We start from the raw sequence: 17,323 nt of genomic DNA, 5'->3' as shown, positions 1-17,323 counted from the left end.
GCTGTGGTATTATAGGCATGGGGAGGAAATAGGTGACAGTTTAAGGGGTATATACAGTAGTTCATAGGGTTTGGGAATGGTATAAGGGTTACCACTAAGGCAACCATTGCTGATGCAGTTGGGGAGATTACCCGATCCCAGTATTGGAGGTGTGGATTACAGATGGATGGTTGCAACCCAGGAAAAAGGTAATTCTATGGACGGAAGATAATAAAACACTGGAGACTTCCTAAAGGTATATGTTATTAGTAACAAATATGGTTCTGGAGCAGTTTAATGTGATAGAATATTTTAAACTGTGAAATGGAGAGAACAAGCAGAAAAATCAAGCAGGCTCATCGGCCACAAAATGTATTGATGTTGATATGAGACAAAGCATTTTGTGGTAAAACAACTATTTCCTAAGGTTGGTGCCAGATCATTAAACTTTGGTAAGCCAAGTACTACACTTGCAGATCCAGGTACAGCTACAGGACATGAGACTAAAGGTGGCCATACACTGGTCGATTTGCCATCAGATTCGACCAAAAGATAGATCCCTCTCTGATCGAATCTGATCAGAGAGGGATCGTATGGCCACCTGTATACTACATCCATTGCTTGGCCTGTGTTAGCACAGTTTACAACCCTAGTGTAACGATTGTGGAACTTTCTCCGTGACCAGCGCACAACGCGTGCGCTGACACGGCGGAAATCCTCCACAAGCGTATATCTGCAGGTACCCAGCAAAAGGTGCTACGCACCCGTAGAGGGAAAATTCCCGTCGGCAGATGGCGCCGGGGAGTGCAGAGGAACCAATCCTCCGTACCTCCACAAATGCCAGACAGGAATTGTACGAAGCGCAGAACGCAATCGCAAGAGAGGCAATTGCGAATGAGACGAGCAAAGGGACAGGTTGTATGTGTGTGCGCCAACCTAGTCGCCACCCCGCGACAGTGCACACACAACAGCAGATATGAAACAGGAACGCGATCACGAGAGGTGCGATCGCCAGACGTGACACAAGGCAGATCAGAACAGAATATGAGGTTAGCAAAGGCACAGCAAATAATACAATGAGGAGATACGGAAAACAACAAACGCTAGCTAACCGCGGACACCGCACTCATTCGCAACAGTGCACATGGTTATGCGCGGTCTCCATGTGATAAGCACAATAGAGACAAGCACGCCTAACTAACCATTGACAGACAAACATGAAACAGAGGACGCGAGCGCTTGCTCAACGGTTACCTCACCGAGCCTCCAGCAAGCGCTCGTAGCAGACAAGACAGACACACGAAAACAGGAACAGGCGGGAGATAGGATCCACAGCACTAGCGAAAGTGACTAGCGCAATCCAGGTACAGAGTAGCAGAACAGAAGGATCCACAGCACTAGCGGAAAGTGGCTAGCGCGATCCCGGTAGACAGAACAGAAGGATCCACAGCGCTAGCGAAAAGTGGCTAGCGCGATCCAAGGAGACAGAACAGAAGGATCCACAGCGCTAGCGAAAAGTGGCTAGCGCAATCCAATGAGACAGAACAGAAGGATCCACAGCGCTAGCGAAAAGTGGCTAGCACGATCCAATGAGACAGATCAGAAGAGATAGCTGGTAGCAACCGCTGCACCAGCTATACTCCAAGAACAGAGATCAGAACCATTTCCTGTCGACCACCGTTGGGACAGGACAATGGCAACAGAACAAACAAACAAACAGATAAGCAATCCTAACTGCACTAAGGAAACCTGCCTAGAGCAGTTTTCCAGGAATTACTCTAAGCTGAACTTCAAACAAAGAGCATGGCTGACACTCTCCAGAGTGTTTCACAGGAAGGAATCCATATGAAAAGCCAAGCATTGTGGGAAACACATAGTACTTATAGTACACACCTCCAATGAATGTGGCCAGGCAATTTGCATGACAACGTATGCAAATTCCTCAGCAAGCACAAGCTGCAAAACTGACAGAAGCTCTTCTTTCCAGAGTCCTGCAGCATGCAAACCTACACAATGGTCAAAAAGCTGCCTGCCTGCACAGGCAGCTGAGAAAATCATCACAGTACCCCACCCCCCTCCAGGGTCGAATTCCAGACGACCCTCAAAAGTGCTATTAGCAACAGACTCAAACTGAAGACTCATGAAGGTCGGGACAGCCCGACAAGGTCCAATTCCAGAGTCAGTCCACCCGAAACCGACCTCATCGGAAACAGAAGCCACCGAAACATGCCCATCAGCACTACAAGTCTCAGCGTAACACCCATCAGGACTGTGGATACCAGAGAAGAAGCCACCGAAACCCTCCAGACAATACCCACCACCTTCCAAGGAGCGTCCGAAAATACCAAATCTGCCACAAAACCTGTTTGAAGTGTCCCTTACAACACAAAAGCCACCGTTGATCTTATCCAGGGTACCAAGCAAAATTTCTCCCAGAATCTCCCAGAACCTTTTGAAGCTCCACAGAGATCCCAAGAGGGCAGAACAATCACCAGGCTCACATGGAGAACTATCAAGAACCCCTATGGAACCAATGACAATTCCAGACTCAGAATTACGAGGACACCCATCAAGATCAAGACTTTCAGGGACCACTTCTGGGCATGCAAGCAGGCAGGCTAAATCAGAACATGTCTCCACCGAGGAAGCATCTTAGTATGCTGGTAACCGAGGCACACTTGGGCTTTCTGGGTCACAGAGCACATTGGGGTACACCAGCACAGGAGAAACCTCAGGACATGTTGGGGAACTGCCAACCTCAGAGTCCGACACGAGGAAACCAAAACCAGGACCGGGCAGAGAATCATCACGAGCAATGGTCTCAAGCACTGGACTTTCAAAAGAAGACTCGGATTCAAATTTGGAAATTTCTGTGACTGCAATATCATCATTGACTACACATGACTGAAGCTCCACCAGAGCTGAAAAGGTAGCCAGCAAGGCAGCAATGCCTACGGAAGAGGGCAACACCTCAGAAGGACTTGGGGGGCAGGAGACATCTCCTACAAGTTCTGCACCCTTTGGGAGGAACTCGGAGACCTCCAGAACATCATTTTTCAAGTTTTCTAAGAAGGATTCTGTACTATCCATGTTACAGGGCAAAACTGGAACTTTATTTTGTGAACAGGGCAGATGTCCCAGGGAAGGTTCCACCACAAACTGAGACTGGATCTCATCATCATGAGGGGAATGTACAGGTATATTTATTGGAACACACACTGACTCCCTAACTTCAATCTCACTGCACCCAAAATTCTGTGTAGCAGTCAAACTAGCTTGCAACTCCAAAACTGCAGAAAATCAGGTAAAAATAGCAGCAATACCTAGACGAGCCTCTAGGGGCAGGGCAGGAGATATTTTACAAGACAATATTGACTCATCCAGAGTACAGGGTGGAGAGTCAGAACTTCCCTCAGAGCAAGAAAGGGGCTCACAAACGTCAGTGTGAAAGGAAAACATGTTTTTATTCATGGTACAGGGCAGCTTCAGAGAAAGCGTCTCTGAATAAGGCAAAGAGGGTTCAGCATCAGATTCGCAAAACCGAAGCGCTGTCTCACTCTTAGATTCGGCTAACAATGTCGAATCCGAGGAATCAGAACGCAACACCTGCGAATCAAAATTCACTTTAGGTTGTGAAACTGACGCTTCTATAGCGCAAACCTCCGCGATCTGCGGAGCAGACTGCAAGGCATCTAGGACCGAAACGCTGGAGCAACTGTCCCCAGGCAACGGGCCCTTACAGGTGTGAACAGGGTGAGACAGAGACTAATTTGCAGAAGAAATAGTGACATCAACAGGATAAACTTTATTAGGCATATTAATTTTACTTTTGACGCTGCATAGTCGAGAACTTTTCCCCAAAGCAGGGTCACAGACGGAAGATCTCAAAGATCTGTTACTAAATGACAAAGGATCCCACACATCCTTGAGGAAACCGGCAGACTCATGCCGATCACAATCTGCAGGAACATCCGAGAAACAGGCATCAGATCGCACAGATTCAAACTGCACACTGTCAGGAGAGAATCCTTCAGGATTCGCACAGGAATCAACCACAGCGGCACACTCATTCATTTCAGATTGCACAAAGTCAAGACTCTCATGCTTTACCCCAGAAAGGCAGGAACAATCATCCGACAACGATGTCTCTTTATTGGAATCAATTGGTTGGTGTGTGTGCAACTCATCCAAAATCGTTTGCCATACATAGATCACCAGATCCACATCATCCTTGTCACATTAATCGGAATCAATCAGAAGGTACATTGAATCGAGACAAGCATTCAAGACATTTTCGCTTTTTGCGATGTAAAAATCGCAAAAGGCTTTCCAATCAAAATCGAATTCTTCCAGCAAGGCCCCAATATCCCAGGAAGCAAATGGGGGTTCAAACAGGCCAGTATCCAAATAATCTCCATAGGGGTGGAGTTCAGGAACAAGAACAGATTTTTTAACTGCTTTAATATAGTGTGCGATCCTACCTATAGCAGGATCCACATGAGCTTTGGATTGAGGCAAAAAAGCCGGAGACGGAACAACATCATTACAAACATCAATAGGGAGTGTTTTATTCCGATGCTTGCGTTTTTTAGTTTTTCTCTTTTTAGCCACTTTGCATGTCTGCTGTTTAAAACCTGAAGTGGCAACAGACACATTGAACTGATTGTCATACTGAAAAGTTTTGCATGGAAGGGAAAGATCAGCTGACTTATCAGCAGCTACACACTCAATCAGAGCAGGTGGTAAGCCAGGCAGTTTAAACCAGTGAGAGAATATCACTGCAAGCAACTGATACAGATTACCATTCCAAGAATTGATTTTTAACAGATCATACGCCCAGGTGAACAAATCGTCTTTTAAGAGCACATAGGCAAACAGAAGAGCCGACGTGGACGGATCAGAAATCTGAAAGGTGGGATTCAGGCAAAACCTCACACATTCAGAAAGAAATTCCGCCTTGGTCTCTGAATTAAGCCTTTTAAAGCTCTTAAAGACACAGGACCCAAACTCGACAAAATCGTACAAATCGGAATTTCCGTCTACACTGGGGTTTTGGGTTGGGCTGTTCATACTGTAACGATTGTGGAACTTTCTCCGTGACCAGCGCACAACGCGTGCGCTGACACGGCGGAAATCCTCCACAAGCGTATATCTGCAGGCACCCAGCAAAAGGTGCTACGCACCCGTAGAGGGAAAATTCCCGTCGGCAGATGGCGCCGGGGAGTGCAGAGGAACCAATCCTCCGTACCTCCACAAATGCCAGACAGGAATTGTACGAAGCGCAGAACGCAATCGCAAGAGAGGCGATTGCGAATGAGACGAGCAAAGGGACAGGTTGTATGTGTGTGCGCCAACCTAGTCACCACCCCGCGACAGTGCACACACAACAGCAGATATGAAACAGGAACGCGATCGCGAGAGGTGCGATCGCCAGACGTGACACAAGGCAGATCAGAACAGAATACGAGGTTAGCAAAGGCACAGCAAATAATACAATGAGGAGATACGGAAAACAACAAACGCTAGCTAACCGCGGACACCGCACTCATTCGCAACAGTGCACGTGGTTTTGCGCGGTCTCCACGTGATAAGCACAATAGAGACAAGCACGCCTAACTAACCATTGACAGACAAACATGAAACAGAGGACGCGAGCGCTTGCTCAACGGTTACCTCACCGAGCCTCCAGCAAGCGCTCGTAGCAGACAAGACAGACACACGAAAACAGGAACAGGCGGGAGATAGGATCCACAGCACTAGCGAAAGTGACTAGCGCGATCCAGGTACAGAGTAGCAGAACAGAAGGATCCACAGCACTAGCGGAAAGTGGCTAGCGCGATCCCGGTAGACAGAACAGAAGGATCCACAGCGCTAGCGAAAAGTGGCTAGCGCGATCCAAGGAGACAGAACAGAAGGATCCACAGCGCTAGCGAAAAGTGGCTAGCGCGATCCAATGAGACAGAACAGAAGGATCCACAGCGCTAATGAAAAGTGGCTAGCGCGATCCAATGAGACAGATCAGAAGAGATAGCTGGTAGCAACCGCTGCACTAGCTATACTCCAAGAACAGAGATCAGAACCATTTCCTGTCGACCACCGTTGGGACAGGACAATGGCAACAGAACAAACAAACAGATAAGCAATCCTAACTGCACTAAGGAAACCTGCCTAGTGCAGTTTTCCAGGAATTACTCTAAGCTGAACTTCAAACAAAGAGCATGGCTGACACTCTCCAGAGTGTTTCACAGGAAGGAATCCATATGAACAGCCAAGCATTGTGGGAAACACATAGTACTTATAGTACACGCCTCCAATGAATGTGGCCAGGCAATTTGCATGACAACGTATGCAAATTCCTCAGCAAGCACAAGCTGCAAAACTGACAGAAGCTCTTCTTTCCAGAGTCCTGCAGCATGCAAACCTACACAATGGTCAAAAAGCTGCCTGCCTGCACAGGCAGCTGAGCAAATCATCACACCTAGTTTTGCCTCCCATTATTTGTAGTGTATATGATTGTAAATTTACATAAATTAGTAAGGGACAAAGTTTTGTGTGTTGCAAGTCTGTACTTTTTGAATAAATATATTGAATTGCAGGCTTCATCCAGTAGCTCTTTATTGCCAGTAGAGTGGGAGTTCCTTCCCTAGCACAAAGCAGATCACCTGACACAGCCCACCTCCTTCCATTGCTTGAATGGCTTATCGGTTTGTTGCCAGCACTGCAGCTTTATTATAACAATGTGTATCTCTCATAGCACTGTTTACTATCAGACGCCATTTCTCAATGGGTTTTTTTGTGTGTTTTTTTCATAAACAAAGTTGAGGTTGTGCAAAGTTTAAATGTTTTATTATTCTTTGAAAAAGGAGGAACTAGCTATAAAGTGGCCATACACTAATAGATGGCCTCCAGATCAACCATCAGATGGATCCCTCTCTGAACAAATCCGATTAGAGAGTGATCTATTATGAAGCAAGTGGTTTCAGCGCTCAGCGCTGCGTAGCTGAGCGCTGCTATAGCACTAATGCTATCGTGTGTGTGGCATGTAAGGGTAATTCTGGGTTCTGGCAATTGCCGCACGCCAAATTACTTCTCCCTCTGAGTTTCTGCGACTCGGATGGGGAATAACATGTAACACCACCAGGAATTTGAGCAGCAGCAGGGTGAGCCATCATTCGGCTCACCATGCACTCAACTCACTGGCGGCACTCACTGTTCCCCCATGTCCAGTGTTTTTTGTCCACGCTGCTCCTCTCTGTGTCTTCTCTTTCTGTGTCATGTGACAAAAGCAAGAGTTAAAACACTAGAGGTCTGCTAGCATACACGCCAGACTTCCAGTGTTCGAACTCCAGTTTTTGTCACATGACACAGGGAGAGAGGACTCAGTCAACTAACAATAAGCGTTAGTATGAGTTGTTTAATTTCAGTTGGGCATTTGTGTGTTCCGTTCTGTGTATTTGTTATTATGTGTGTCTGTGTTTCCCTGTAGGGGTTGAGCGTTTAGCTGTCTGTCTGTCTTTCTGTTACTGCAGGGTTCAGTGCTCAGCTGTCTGTCTGTCTGTCTCTCAGTTGCTGCAGGAAGCTGTGCTCAGCTCTCTCTGGTGTTCCGGACGCGGAGATGTAATTGAAGATTGGTGTCGATGTGACTCTACTGCCTTTGGTGTGGATGGACTTCCAACCTGCGCCCCTTTGCCGCAACCTGTGTAAGATTTTGTTTCTCGACCTCTCTACATCTGTCAGTAATTATCACCTGGGCTTGTTTATTTAGTCAGGGCACAGAGCAATGATTTACAGGAACACATATCATGAATGAAAGTTCATCCTTTTCCAGCTTGGACAATGAAGAATGAAGAAAATGATGCACCTGCACCGGAGGGGACCGGGAGCCAATGGAGCTGCGGCGAGGGCACAGAATGGCTACAAGGGGCTGGATGAAGCCCCAGGTAAGTTGATCTTTTTTTTTCCATTTCCTCGGACATTACTTTTAAAGAAGAACCTTACTGTATGTAACTTAAAGCGGACCCAAACCAAACATTTTTTAAATTAAAAATATTTAGTTGCACCACTCTGACACATACAAAGATAAATAAACACTCCTTCAAACCTATGAGCATTTAAGTGCATGCTTTTCACCCTTCTCTTTTCATAGCTAGGGTTATACTGGGGGCAGCCATTAGCAATTCCTCCATTGCCAGACACCGCATCTACTCCACCAGTTTGCCGGAAAAATCCCGGCAATTTGAAAGGAAGGGAGGGGTTCCTCCAATAAATGTAAAATATTTTATATTTGTCATCATGCAGCTGAAAAAAGCTGCTATTTATTATTATAATTTAGAAAATAGATTTTATTTCTGAAATCTTGTATTTTTAATTTGGGTCCACTTTAATGATTAAAATTGCTTTTATTTTACACTATGAATTAATTAATGATATTAATGATTTAGTTTGTGTTTGCCAAATGTAAAATCTTATTTCTACCTGATTTACATTTTTAATTGTATCACATGTGGCAACATCATTTATGCTGGCAAAAGGCATTACTACAGTGTGTTGTGTGTACCGAAATAGGCAGAAAGAGCAACTGTTCTCCCAGAGTGCTCTGGGGCAAAAGGCTGCATAACTAAATAGTCCGGGCTGAACATCACTTTTAGGGTGGGGCTACATACAAATGTACAGCAATACATTAAAATCCCCTTATAGTAAACTAACTAGCAAAGGACCACTATTGCAAAAAGTAAAATACATGTAAACACATACAACTAAGAACTATGTTTCTTCCAGAGTAAAATGAGCTATAAAATACATTTTTCCAAAGTTGCTGTCACTTACAGTAGTTAATAGAAATCTGACAGATCTGACAGGCTTTTGACTAGTCCATCACTTCATGGGGGATTCTCAGTAAATGTATTCTTTACAAAAGCAATCCCTGGAAAGGATCTATACAAAGATGCAGGAGGGATGATAGTCTGCTGTATATACATATAGGAAGTGTGTATGATGCTGTAACCAGAATAATTAATGTAAAATCCGGTATCCTGAATAATGTATTTCATTCTACGACATTGTATGTGGCTGTGGTGCCTCCTTAAGAGGTAGAAGCTCCAACTAAATCCTAAATTTGCACATCAACAATGTGAGGGAGTGAAAGAGAGGAGCAGTATCTGAGGAGCAAGAAGGGAGGGGAGAGAATTAATCCAGCAGCAGAGTTCAGGGTAGAGATAGATGCCAGCTAGTTTTTATGCTAGGTGCACATGATACAATTTTCCAATCGATTTTCCGTTCACTTCTATGGAAATCGATTGGAAATTCAATCGGAAATTCAGATGGGACATGTTGGAAAAAATTGATCTGGCAGGTAAATCTGACAGAAAATTGTATCATCAGAGGCGTAGCTAGGGTTTTCAGCACCTGGGAACAAAGACCGTTTTTTGCAAGACCTCACCCCCCAAAATAAATATTGGAGTGACCACGCATCCAAATGTGTAAATGGTCATACATTGAGCCAAATGTACAAATACTGTTTAGATAGCTAAATGGGCCCCCTTTCCCCGTTCAGATAGCCAGTGTGCCCCCTACAGATGCCAGATGCAACAGCAAAAGACTCACTGGCCCCGAAGTTCCAGAAATGCCATCATCTGCTTGGCAGATGATGGCATTGCTGGAACTTTGGAGCCAGTGCGTCTGCCCTCTGCAGTGTGCCCAGCGTCCTCTCCTTAGTAACAGAGGAGAGATGAGGTCATATCCACGTCGGAGCCGGTGAGTCTTCTGGTGTTAACATTTACTCACTCCTCTACAGAGGGTGGAAGGGAGAGAAGCGGTGGCAGTTCAGGTGGCAAGCCACCTGTTACAAATGTGGGGATGCACGCAGCCATGCCGAGCGCTCTCACAGTGCTGCGGCCGGGGCCCATCCATAGCTACGCCTCTGCATATCGTATGTACCTAGCATTAAGTAGACAACAATAACGGTTTAAATATTGTGAGGGCATCCGCTAACATTTTAGTCTCATCACTTGTTGGATAGTAATGGATTTGAAAAATCTTATTTGTGGAGATGTCAGGAGGTTAACCAACCAGTAAATGTGAGTTTTGAATGATTGTGCTGAATCAAATGTTACCCATCATTAACAAGCTTGGCAAACCGGAGTTATTGCTGTGTTGTGAATGTTAATAGTTATGTTTGGTAGAGAAGTTGATTCAGAAGTGGGAAAGATCACAACTGTATTGTTCATACTGAGTTAAAAAAAAAAGACAGCCAGGGAAATGAGAAGTTACAGCAGAATGAGAAGTAGCAGCATGATAGATTTAGGGCTCATCTACATACAGTATTATATCTATTATTATTCTTGAGCATTTATATAGTGCAGTACTTGAGTGCACAGTCATGTCAATACCGGTAGTCCTGGGTTACAACAATATAAACAGCACACCTATATAAACAGCACACCTGCCACAGTGATGTCACTTCCACATTGAAGAAGAGGAATGAGAACTTGTCAGAGCTGTGTGGGATACTTGAATAGATGGTACATGGGGACACTGGAGACAAAGGATGGCATAGTGGAGGCACAGGGGGACAGAGGGGGACACTGGAGACAAATTATGGCATAGTGGAGGCACAGGGGGACAGAGGGGGACACTGGAGACAAAGGATGGCATAGTGGAGGCACAGGGGGACAGAGGGGGACACTGGAGACAAATGATGGCATAGTGGAGGCACAGGGGTACAGAGGGGGACACTGGAGACAAAGGATGGCATAGTGGAGGCACAGGGGGACAGAGGGGGACACTGGAGACAAATGATTGCATAGTGGAGGCACAGGGGGAGAGAGGGGGACACTGGAGACAAAGGATGGCAAAATGAAGGCACATGGAGACAGAGGGGGACACTGGAGACAAATGATGGCATAGTGGAGGCACAGGGGGACAGAGAGGGACATTGGAGACACAGGGCGAAATAGTGGAGGCACAGAGGGGCAGAGAAGAACACGTTGGAAGCACAGGATTGCATAGTGGAGGCACAGGGGGACACTGGAGACATAGAATAGCATAGTGGAGGCAGAGGGGGACAGAGGGGAACACTGGAGATACAGGATGGCATAGTGGAGGCACAATGGGACATAGGAGGACACTGGAGGCTTAGGGGGCACAGTGTTCAGACTAGTGATGGGCGAACAGTGTTCGCCACTGTTCGGGTTCTGCAGAACATCACCCTGTTCGGGTGATGTTCGAGTTCGGCCGAACACCTGACGGTGCTCGGCCAAACCGTTCGGCCACATGGCCGAACTAAGAGCGCATGGCCGAACGTTCCCCGAACGTTCGGCTAGCGCTGTGATTGGCCGAACGGGTCACGTGGTTCGGGCCCGAACGCGCTCTGATTGGCCGAACGGTCACGTGGTTCGGGTAAATAAATACCCGAACCACGTCATATCTCCGCCATTTCTCTGTGGGTTTAGCTTTGGGTAGGCAGGCAGGGTAGTTCGCTCTCCAGCCACGCTAGCCAGGGTCCCCCCCAGTCATTGTGTGTCGCTGCTGGGAACAGTAGTACACCGCTCGCTCAGCCACACTATATAGCATTCTGTTTACTGCCACTCTGTGTACCTCGCTCAGCCACACTATATAGCATTCTGTTTACTGTTCTGTGTCTGCTGGGAATAGTAGTACACCGCTCGCTCAGCCACACTATATAGCATTCTGTTCACTGTTCTGTGTCTGCTGGGAATAGTGGTACACCGCTCGCTCAGCCACACTATATAGCATTCTGTTTACTGTTCTGTGTCTGCTGGGAATAGTGGTACACCGCTCGTTCAGCCACACTATATAGCATTCTGTTTACTGTTCTGTGTCTGCTGGGAATAGTGGTACACCGCTCGCTCACCCACACTATATAGCATTGTGTTTACTGTTCTGTGTCTGCTGGGAATAGTAGTACACCGCTCGCTCAGCCACACTATATAGCATTGTGTGTACTGCCACTCTGTGTACACGGCTCAGCCTGACTATATAGCATTGTGTGTACTGCCACTGTGCACCTCGCTCAGCCACGCTATATATAGCATTGTGTTTACTGCCACTCTGTGTACACCGCTCAGCCAGACTACATAGCATTGTGTGTACTGCCACTCTGTGTACACCGCTCAGCCAGACTCTATAGCATTGTGTGTACTGCCACTCTGTGTACACCGCTCAGCCAGACTATATAGCATTGTGTGTACTGCCACTCTGTGTACACCGCTCAGCCAGACTATATACCATTGTTTACTGACACTCTGTGTACACCGCTCAGCCAGACTATATACCATTGTTTACTGACACTCTGTGTACACCGCTCAGCCAGACTATATACCATTGTTTACTGACACTCTGTGTACACCGCTCAGCCAGACTATATACCATTGTTTACTGACACTCGGTGTACACCGCTCAGCCAGACTATATACCATTGTTTACTGACACTCTGTGTACACCGCTCAGCCAGACTATATACCATTGTTTACTGACACTCTGTGTACACCGCTCAGCCAGACTATATACCATTGTTTACTGACACTCTGTGTACACCGCTCAGCCAGACTATATACCATTGTTTACTGCCACTCTGTGTACATGGCTCAGCCAGACTATATAGCATTGTGTGTACTGCCACTCTGTGTACACCGCTCAGCCAGACTATATAGCATTGTTCACTGCCACTCTGTGTACACGGCTCAGCCAGACTATATAGCATTGCGTACTCTGCCAGTCAGTGTGTATATTGCTGGGATCAGTAATACTCCACTCACCGTCAACCACTATATGAGCTCACCATGAGTTCCTCAGAGACCTCCGCTGTGAGCAGCACTCCCAACAACAGCAACAGCCAACGCCCCACGCAAGCTATAACATCCACCCCAGCAGCCAGTGGTCAGCAGCAGCCCTCCCCGGAGGAGAACGTTGTGTCCATCGGTCCGGCGCCAGAGCGATTAATGAGGGCTGCCATTGAGGGGATGATGGGGCCTGATGTGGAGGAGGAGGTCGGGCTCAGGCCAGCATCCCAAGTTAATGTTGAGGACGATGAGGGGTCTGTGACTGTGTCTGGGGATGTTGGGGTGGCAGAGGTGGTGGGTGGGTCAGACTCAGGAGAAGAGTTGTATGATGAGGATGATGATCGGGACCATCTGTATGTGCCTCAGAGTCCGACCCCGGAAAACATGTTGTATCGTGTGTTTAGGTACTAAAATCTGCGTTCCCAGTAGTGTTGGGCGAACAGTGTTCGCCACTGTTCGGGTGCTGCAGAACATCACCCCGTTCGGGGTGACTATATAGCAGACTATATAGCATTGTGTTTACTGCCACTCTGTGTACACGGCTCAGCCACACTATATAGCATTGTGTTTACTGCCACTCTTTGTCTGCTGGGAACAGTAGTACACCGCTCACCCGCCACTGTATAGCATTGTGCTCTGTGTCGCTGCTGGCAATAGTGGTACACCGCTCACCCACCACTGTATAGCATTTCTGTACTGCCACTGTACTGCTGCCAGTCAGCGTGTACTGTAAGGATAAGTGAAATGAGGAAGAAATCCGGTGAAAGAGGGAGGGGCAAGGGAAGAGGTGTTTCCCCTGACGGTTGTGCTGGGGAGCTGTACTCCACGGCGGCGGCCCCCCACAATGACATATGACGAGTTTGAGGAGATGGAAGAGGAGGGTATGGACAATGTGGACATAGACCCAGATTTTGTTTGTGAACGAGAACATCGCCGTCGTAGCAGCAGCACAGATGAGTCTGTTGAAGAACCCACTGCTGCACGAGTTCGCCTTGTGCCACAAGGTAGGCGGCGCGCAATTTCAGGCACCACAAGCGTGGAAGTTCAAGTGAGAGGCAAAAGAGGCGCAAACAGAAATCGCCAGCAAGGCAGGTGCTCCAAATTCTGGGCTTTCTTTGAAGACTGCACTGAGGATGTTACCATGGCGATTTGCAAGGTGTGCAAGACCCGCCTGAGCAGGGGGAAAAGTATTAACAACCTCTCCACCACCAGCATGAGCCGCCACATGCTATCCAAACATCCCACTCTGTGGGCAAACGCGGCAGGACAGGGTACCACCAGCAACACTGCCTCCCTTGGGTTCACCAGACTCACCACCAGACCCGCCTCAGCAGCAGCAGTAGCCCAGCCATTGCGTGGTTCAAAACATTCCAAAAAATCAGAGGACGCTGACACTGTCACTTTCCGGAGTAGTGCTCTTGAGGTCTCCCAGTGTTCATCAAACACAACAACCAACAGCCCTTCGTTGTGCAGCCCTACGGTTCAGTTGTCTGTCTCGGAGATGTTTGAGCGCAAGAGGAAATTGCCAGCAAATGACCCCCGGGCCGTGGCAGTAAGAGCCAGCATAGCCAAGCTTCTGGCCTGCGAAATGCTGCCATATCGAGTGGTGGAGACAAACAGCTTCAAGGGCATGATGTCAGTGGCCATCCCACGTTACGTGGTTCCCAGCTGCTACCACTTTGCGCGCTCTGCAGTGCCTGAGTTGCATGAGCACGTGGTCAGCAAAATAACCCGAAGCTTGAAGAATGCCGTTGCCTGCAAGGTTCACGTATCCGCCTCTCCACAGAAAATGCAGACCGTCTGACTCAAATTAAAATGAATCAATCCTGGATTGGAAATGACTACGCAACACTCCAGGACCCCAACCAAGTAACATGACCAATGAACATCTGGGATGGTTTAGCGTTTCCGGTCCCTGTTTATTGAACCTCTCATCTGTATTACATTTATGACTGCATGGCGGCAAAAAGCATTGCTGCTATATCCGCACGCTTTTTGTCCTCATGCAAGGCCTGGGTTGTTGTGTCTCAAAAAGCATGGCCTTCTCCTCCTGCGCCTGCTCCTGTTCCATCACGTGTGCTGCTGCTGCTGGGTTAGCGTTTCCGGTCCCTGTTTATGGAACCTCTCATCTGTATTACATTTATGACTGCATGGCGGCAAAAAGCATTGCTATATCCGCACGCTTTTTGTCCTCATGCAAGGCCTGGGTTGCGTCTCAAAAAGCGTGGCCTTCTCCTCCTGCGCCTCCTCCTGTTCCATCACGTGTGCTCTGTGCTGCTGCTGCTGCTGGGTTAGCGTTACCGGTCCCTGTTTATTGAACCTCTCATCTGTATTACATTTATGACTGCATGGCGGCAAAAAGCATTGCTATATCCGCACGCTTTTTGTCCTCATGCAAGGCCTGGGTTGCGTCTCAAAAAGCGTGGCCTTCTCCTCCTGCGCCTCCTCCTGTTCCATCACGTGTGCTCTGTGCTGCTGCTGCTGCTGGGTTAGCGTTACCGGTCCCTGTTTATTGAACCTCTCATCTGTATTACATTTATGACTGCATGGCGGCAAAAAGCATTGCTATATCCGCACGCTTCTTGTCCTCATGCAAGGCCTGGGTTGTTGTGTCTCAAAGCGTAGCCTTCTCCTCCTGCGCCTCCTCCTGTTCCATCATGTGTGCTCTGTGCTGCTGCTGCTGCTGCTGGGTTAGCGTTACCGGTCCCTGTTTATTGAACCTCTTATCTTTATTACATTTATGACTGCATGGCGGTAAAAAGCATGCTATCTGCACGCTTCTTGTCCTCATGCAAGGCCTGGGTTGTTGTGTCTCAAAGCGTGGCCTTCTCCTCCTGCGCCTCCTCCTGTTCCGTCACGTGTGCTCTGTGCTGCTGCTGCTGCTGGGTTAGCGTTACCGGTCCCTGTTTATTGAGCCTCTTCTCTTTATTACATTTATGACTGCATGGCGGCAAAAAGCATTGCTGCTATATCCGCACGCTTCTTGTCCTCATGCAAGGCCTGGGTTGTTGTGTCTCAAAAAGCGTGGCCTTCTCCTCCTGCGCCTCCTCCTGTTCCATCACGTGTGCTGCTGCTGCTGCTGGGTTAGCGTTACCGGTCCCTGTTTATTGAACCTCTTATCTTTATTACATTTATGACTGCATGGCGGTAAAAAGCATGCTATCCGCACGCTTCTTGTCCTCATGCAAGGCCTGGGTTGTTGTGTCTCAAAAAGCGTGGCCTTCTCCTCCTGCGCCTCCTCCTGTTCCATCACGTGTGCTGCTGCTGCTGCTGGGTTAGCGTTACCGGTCCCTGTTTATGGAACCTCTTCTCTTTATTACATTTATGACTGCCTGGCGGTAAAAACCATGTTACCTGTGCAAAGAAACATGACATTTTCAGCATTTAAAAGACAATTTTTCCTTTGAAACTTTACAATCAATTTTCTCAAAAACTATAAGCTCTTTTTGCTAAATTTTTTTCCCTCTTGTACCCACTCCCAAGGTGCACATACCCTGTAAATTTGGGGTATGTAGCATGTAAGGAGGCTTTACAAAGCACAAAAGTTCGGGTCCCCATTGACTTCCATTATGTTCGGAGTTCGGGTCGAACACCCGAACATCGCGGCCATGTTCGGCCTGTTCGGCCCGAACCCGAACATCTAGATGTTCGCCCAACACTAGTTCAGACTTACATACAAATTCAACTTTAGAAAAACTATAGTCCCTACCTTGATCATTAACCAGGGGCTGCCTGTATGTCGCTAACTTTCCCTAAGGGGAGCTCACGATTTAATCCCTACCATAGTTATAGTTTAATGTCCCTCCCATAGTCTAAGGTCAACTTTTGGAAGGGAATCAATTCATTTAATTGTTTTTGTGATGTAGGTATACAGCAGAGTGTCCAGAAGAAACCCTCGCAAACTAGCAAAACATACAACCTCCATGCAGCTAGTATCCTAAGTTTAAAACTTGGGATTCTAGCATTGCAAGTCAAGCGTACTATCCACTATGCTACCATGACACATATAGATAATATTGGACATCAAAAGAACGATTAAGCTGTTAGAAGCCTTAGATGTAGATTAATAAGAAAAGGGAATAAGCCCTGTAGTATCCCAACAGAGTGCGGTTGAGGATAGGATATGGTGCTGGAGTAGGCAATGCTAAAAGTCATTCCACTGTGATAAGAGGAAAGCCGAAACAAAGCACACCCCTGCATGCCTGAAGAGACGAGAATGAGGAGTAGTATAGAGTAGTCAACACTATCAAATGCTGAAGAACAATAGCCGCTAGCTACTTTAGCAAGGACACTTTCGGCAGTGTGGTTATGGAGGAAACCAGATTGAAGGTGATCAAAGGGGGAGTTTAAGTAGAGAGGTAGTTTACCAAGTTTGAATGAATATGTCACTATATTGGGCTAAGCGAGATGGAAAGAAGAGAAAAAGCCAGTAGTTAGGGAGGGTTAAAGGCTCCAGAGATGGTTCCTGGAGAATTGAAGTTATGAAGAGGAAGAAATGCCCATGAAAAGGGATCAGTAAGATGTATAAGAGAGGAGGAAAGATG

General features: G+C 47.2%; 1 protein-coding gene across 3 annotated transcripts in view; it reads left to right on the top strand.

Moving 5' to 3' along the window:
- Positions 1–17,323, top strand: part of ASTN1 (astrotactin 1) — an 842,387-nt gene that overhangs the window by 763,262 nt on the left and 61,802 nt on the right. For all 3 annotated transcript variants that reach the window (XM_068239640.1, XM_068239639.1, XM_068239641.1), the window contains one exon: positions 7,546–7,679. In XM_068239640.1, coding sequence (XP_068095741.1) covers positions 7,546–7,679 — 134 coding nt within the window. The remainder of the gene's footprint in view (positions 1–7,545; positions 7,680–17,323) is intronic.

The sequence above is a fragment of the Hyperolius riggenbachi genome, chromosome 6, assembly GCF_040937935.1.
Source record: "Hyperolius riggenbachi isolate aHypRig1 chromosome 6, aHypRig1.pri, whole genome shotgun sequence".
NCBI lineage: Eukaryota > Metazoa > Chordata > Amphibia > Anura > Hyperoliidae > Hyperolius > Hyperolius riggenbachi.
The sequence above is the reverse complement of the archived record's forward strand: the minus strand, read 5'-3'. Positions and strand labels throughout refer to the sequence as shown.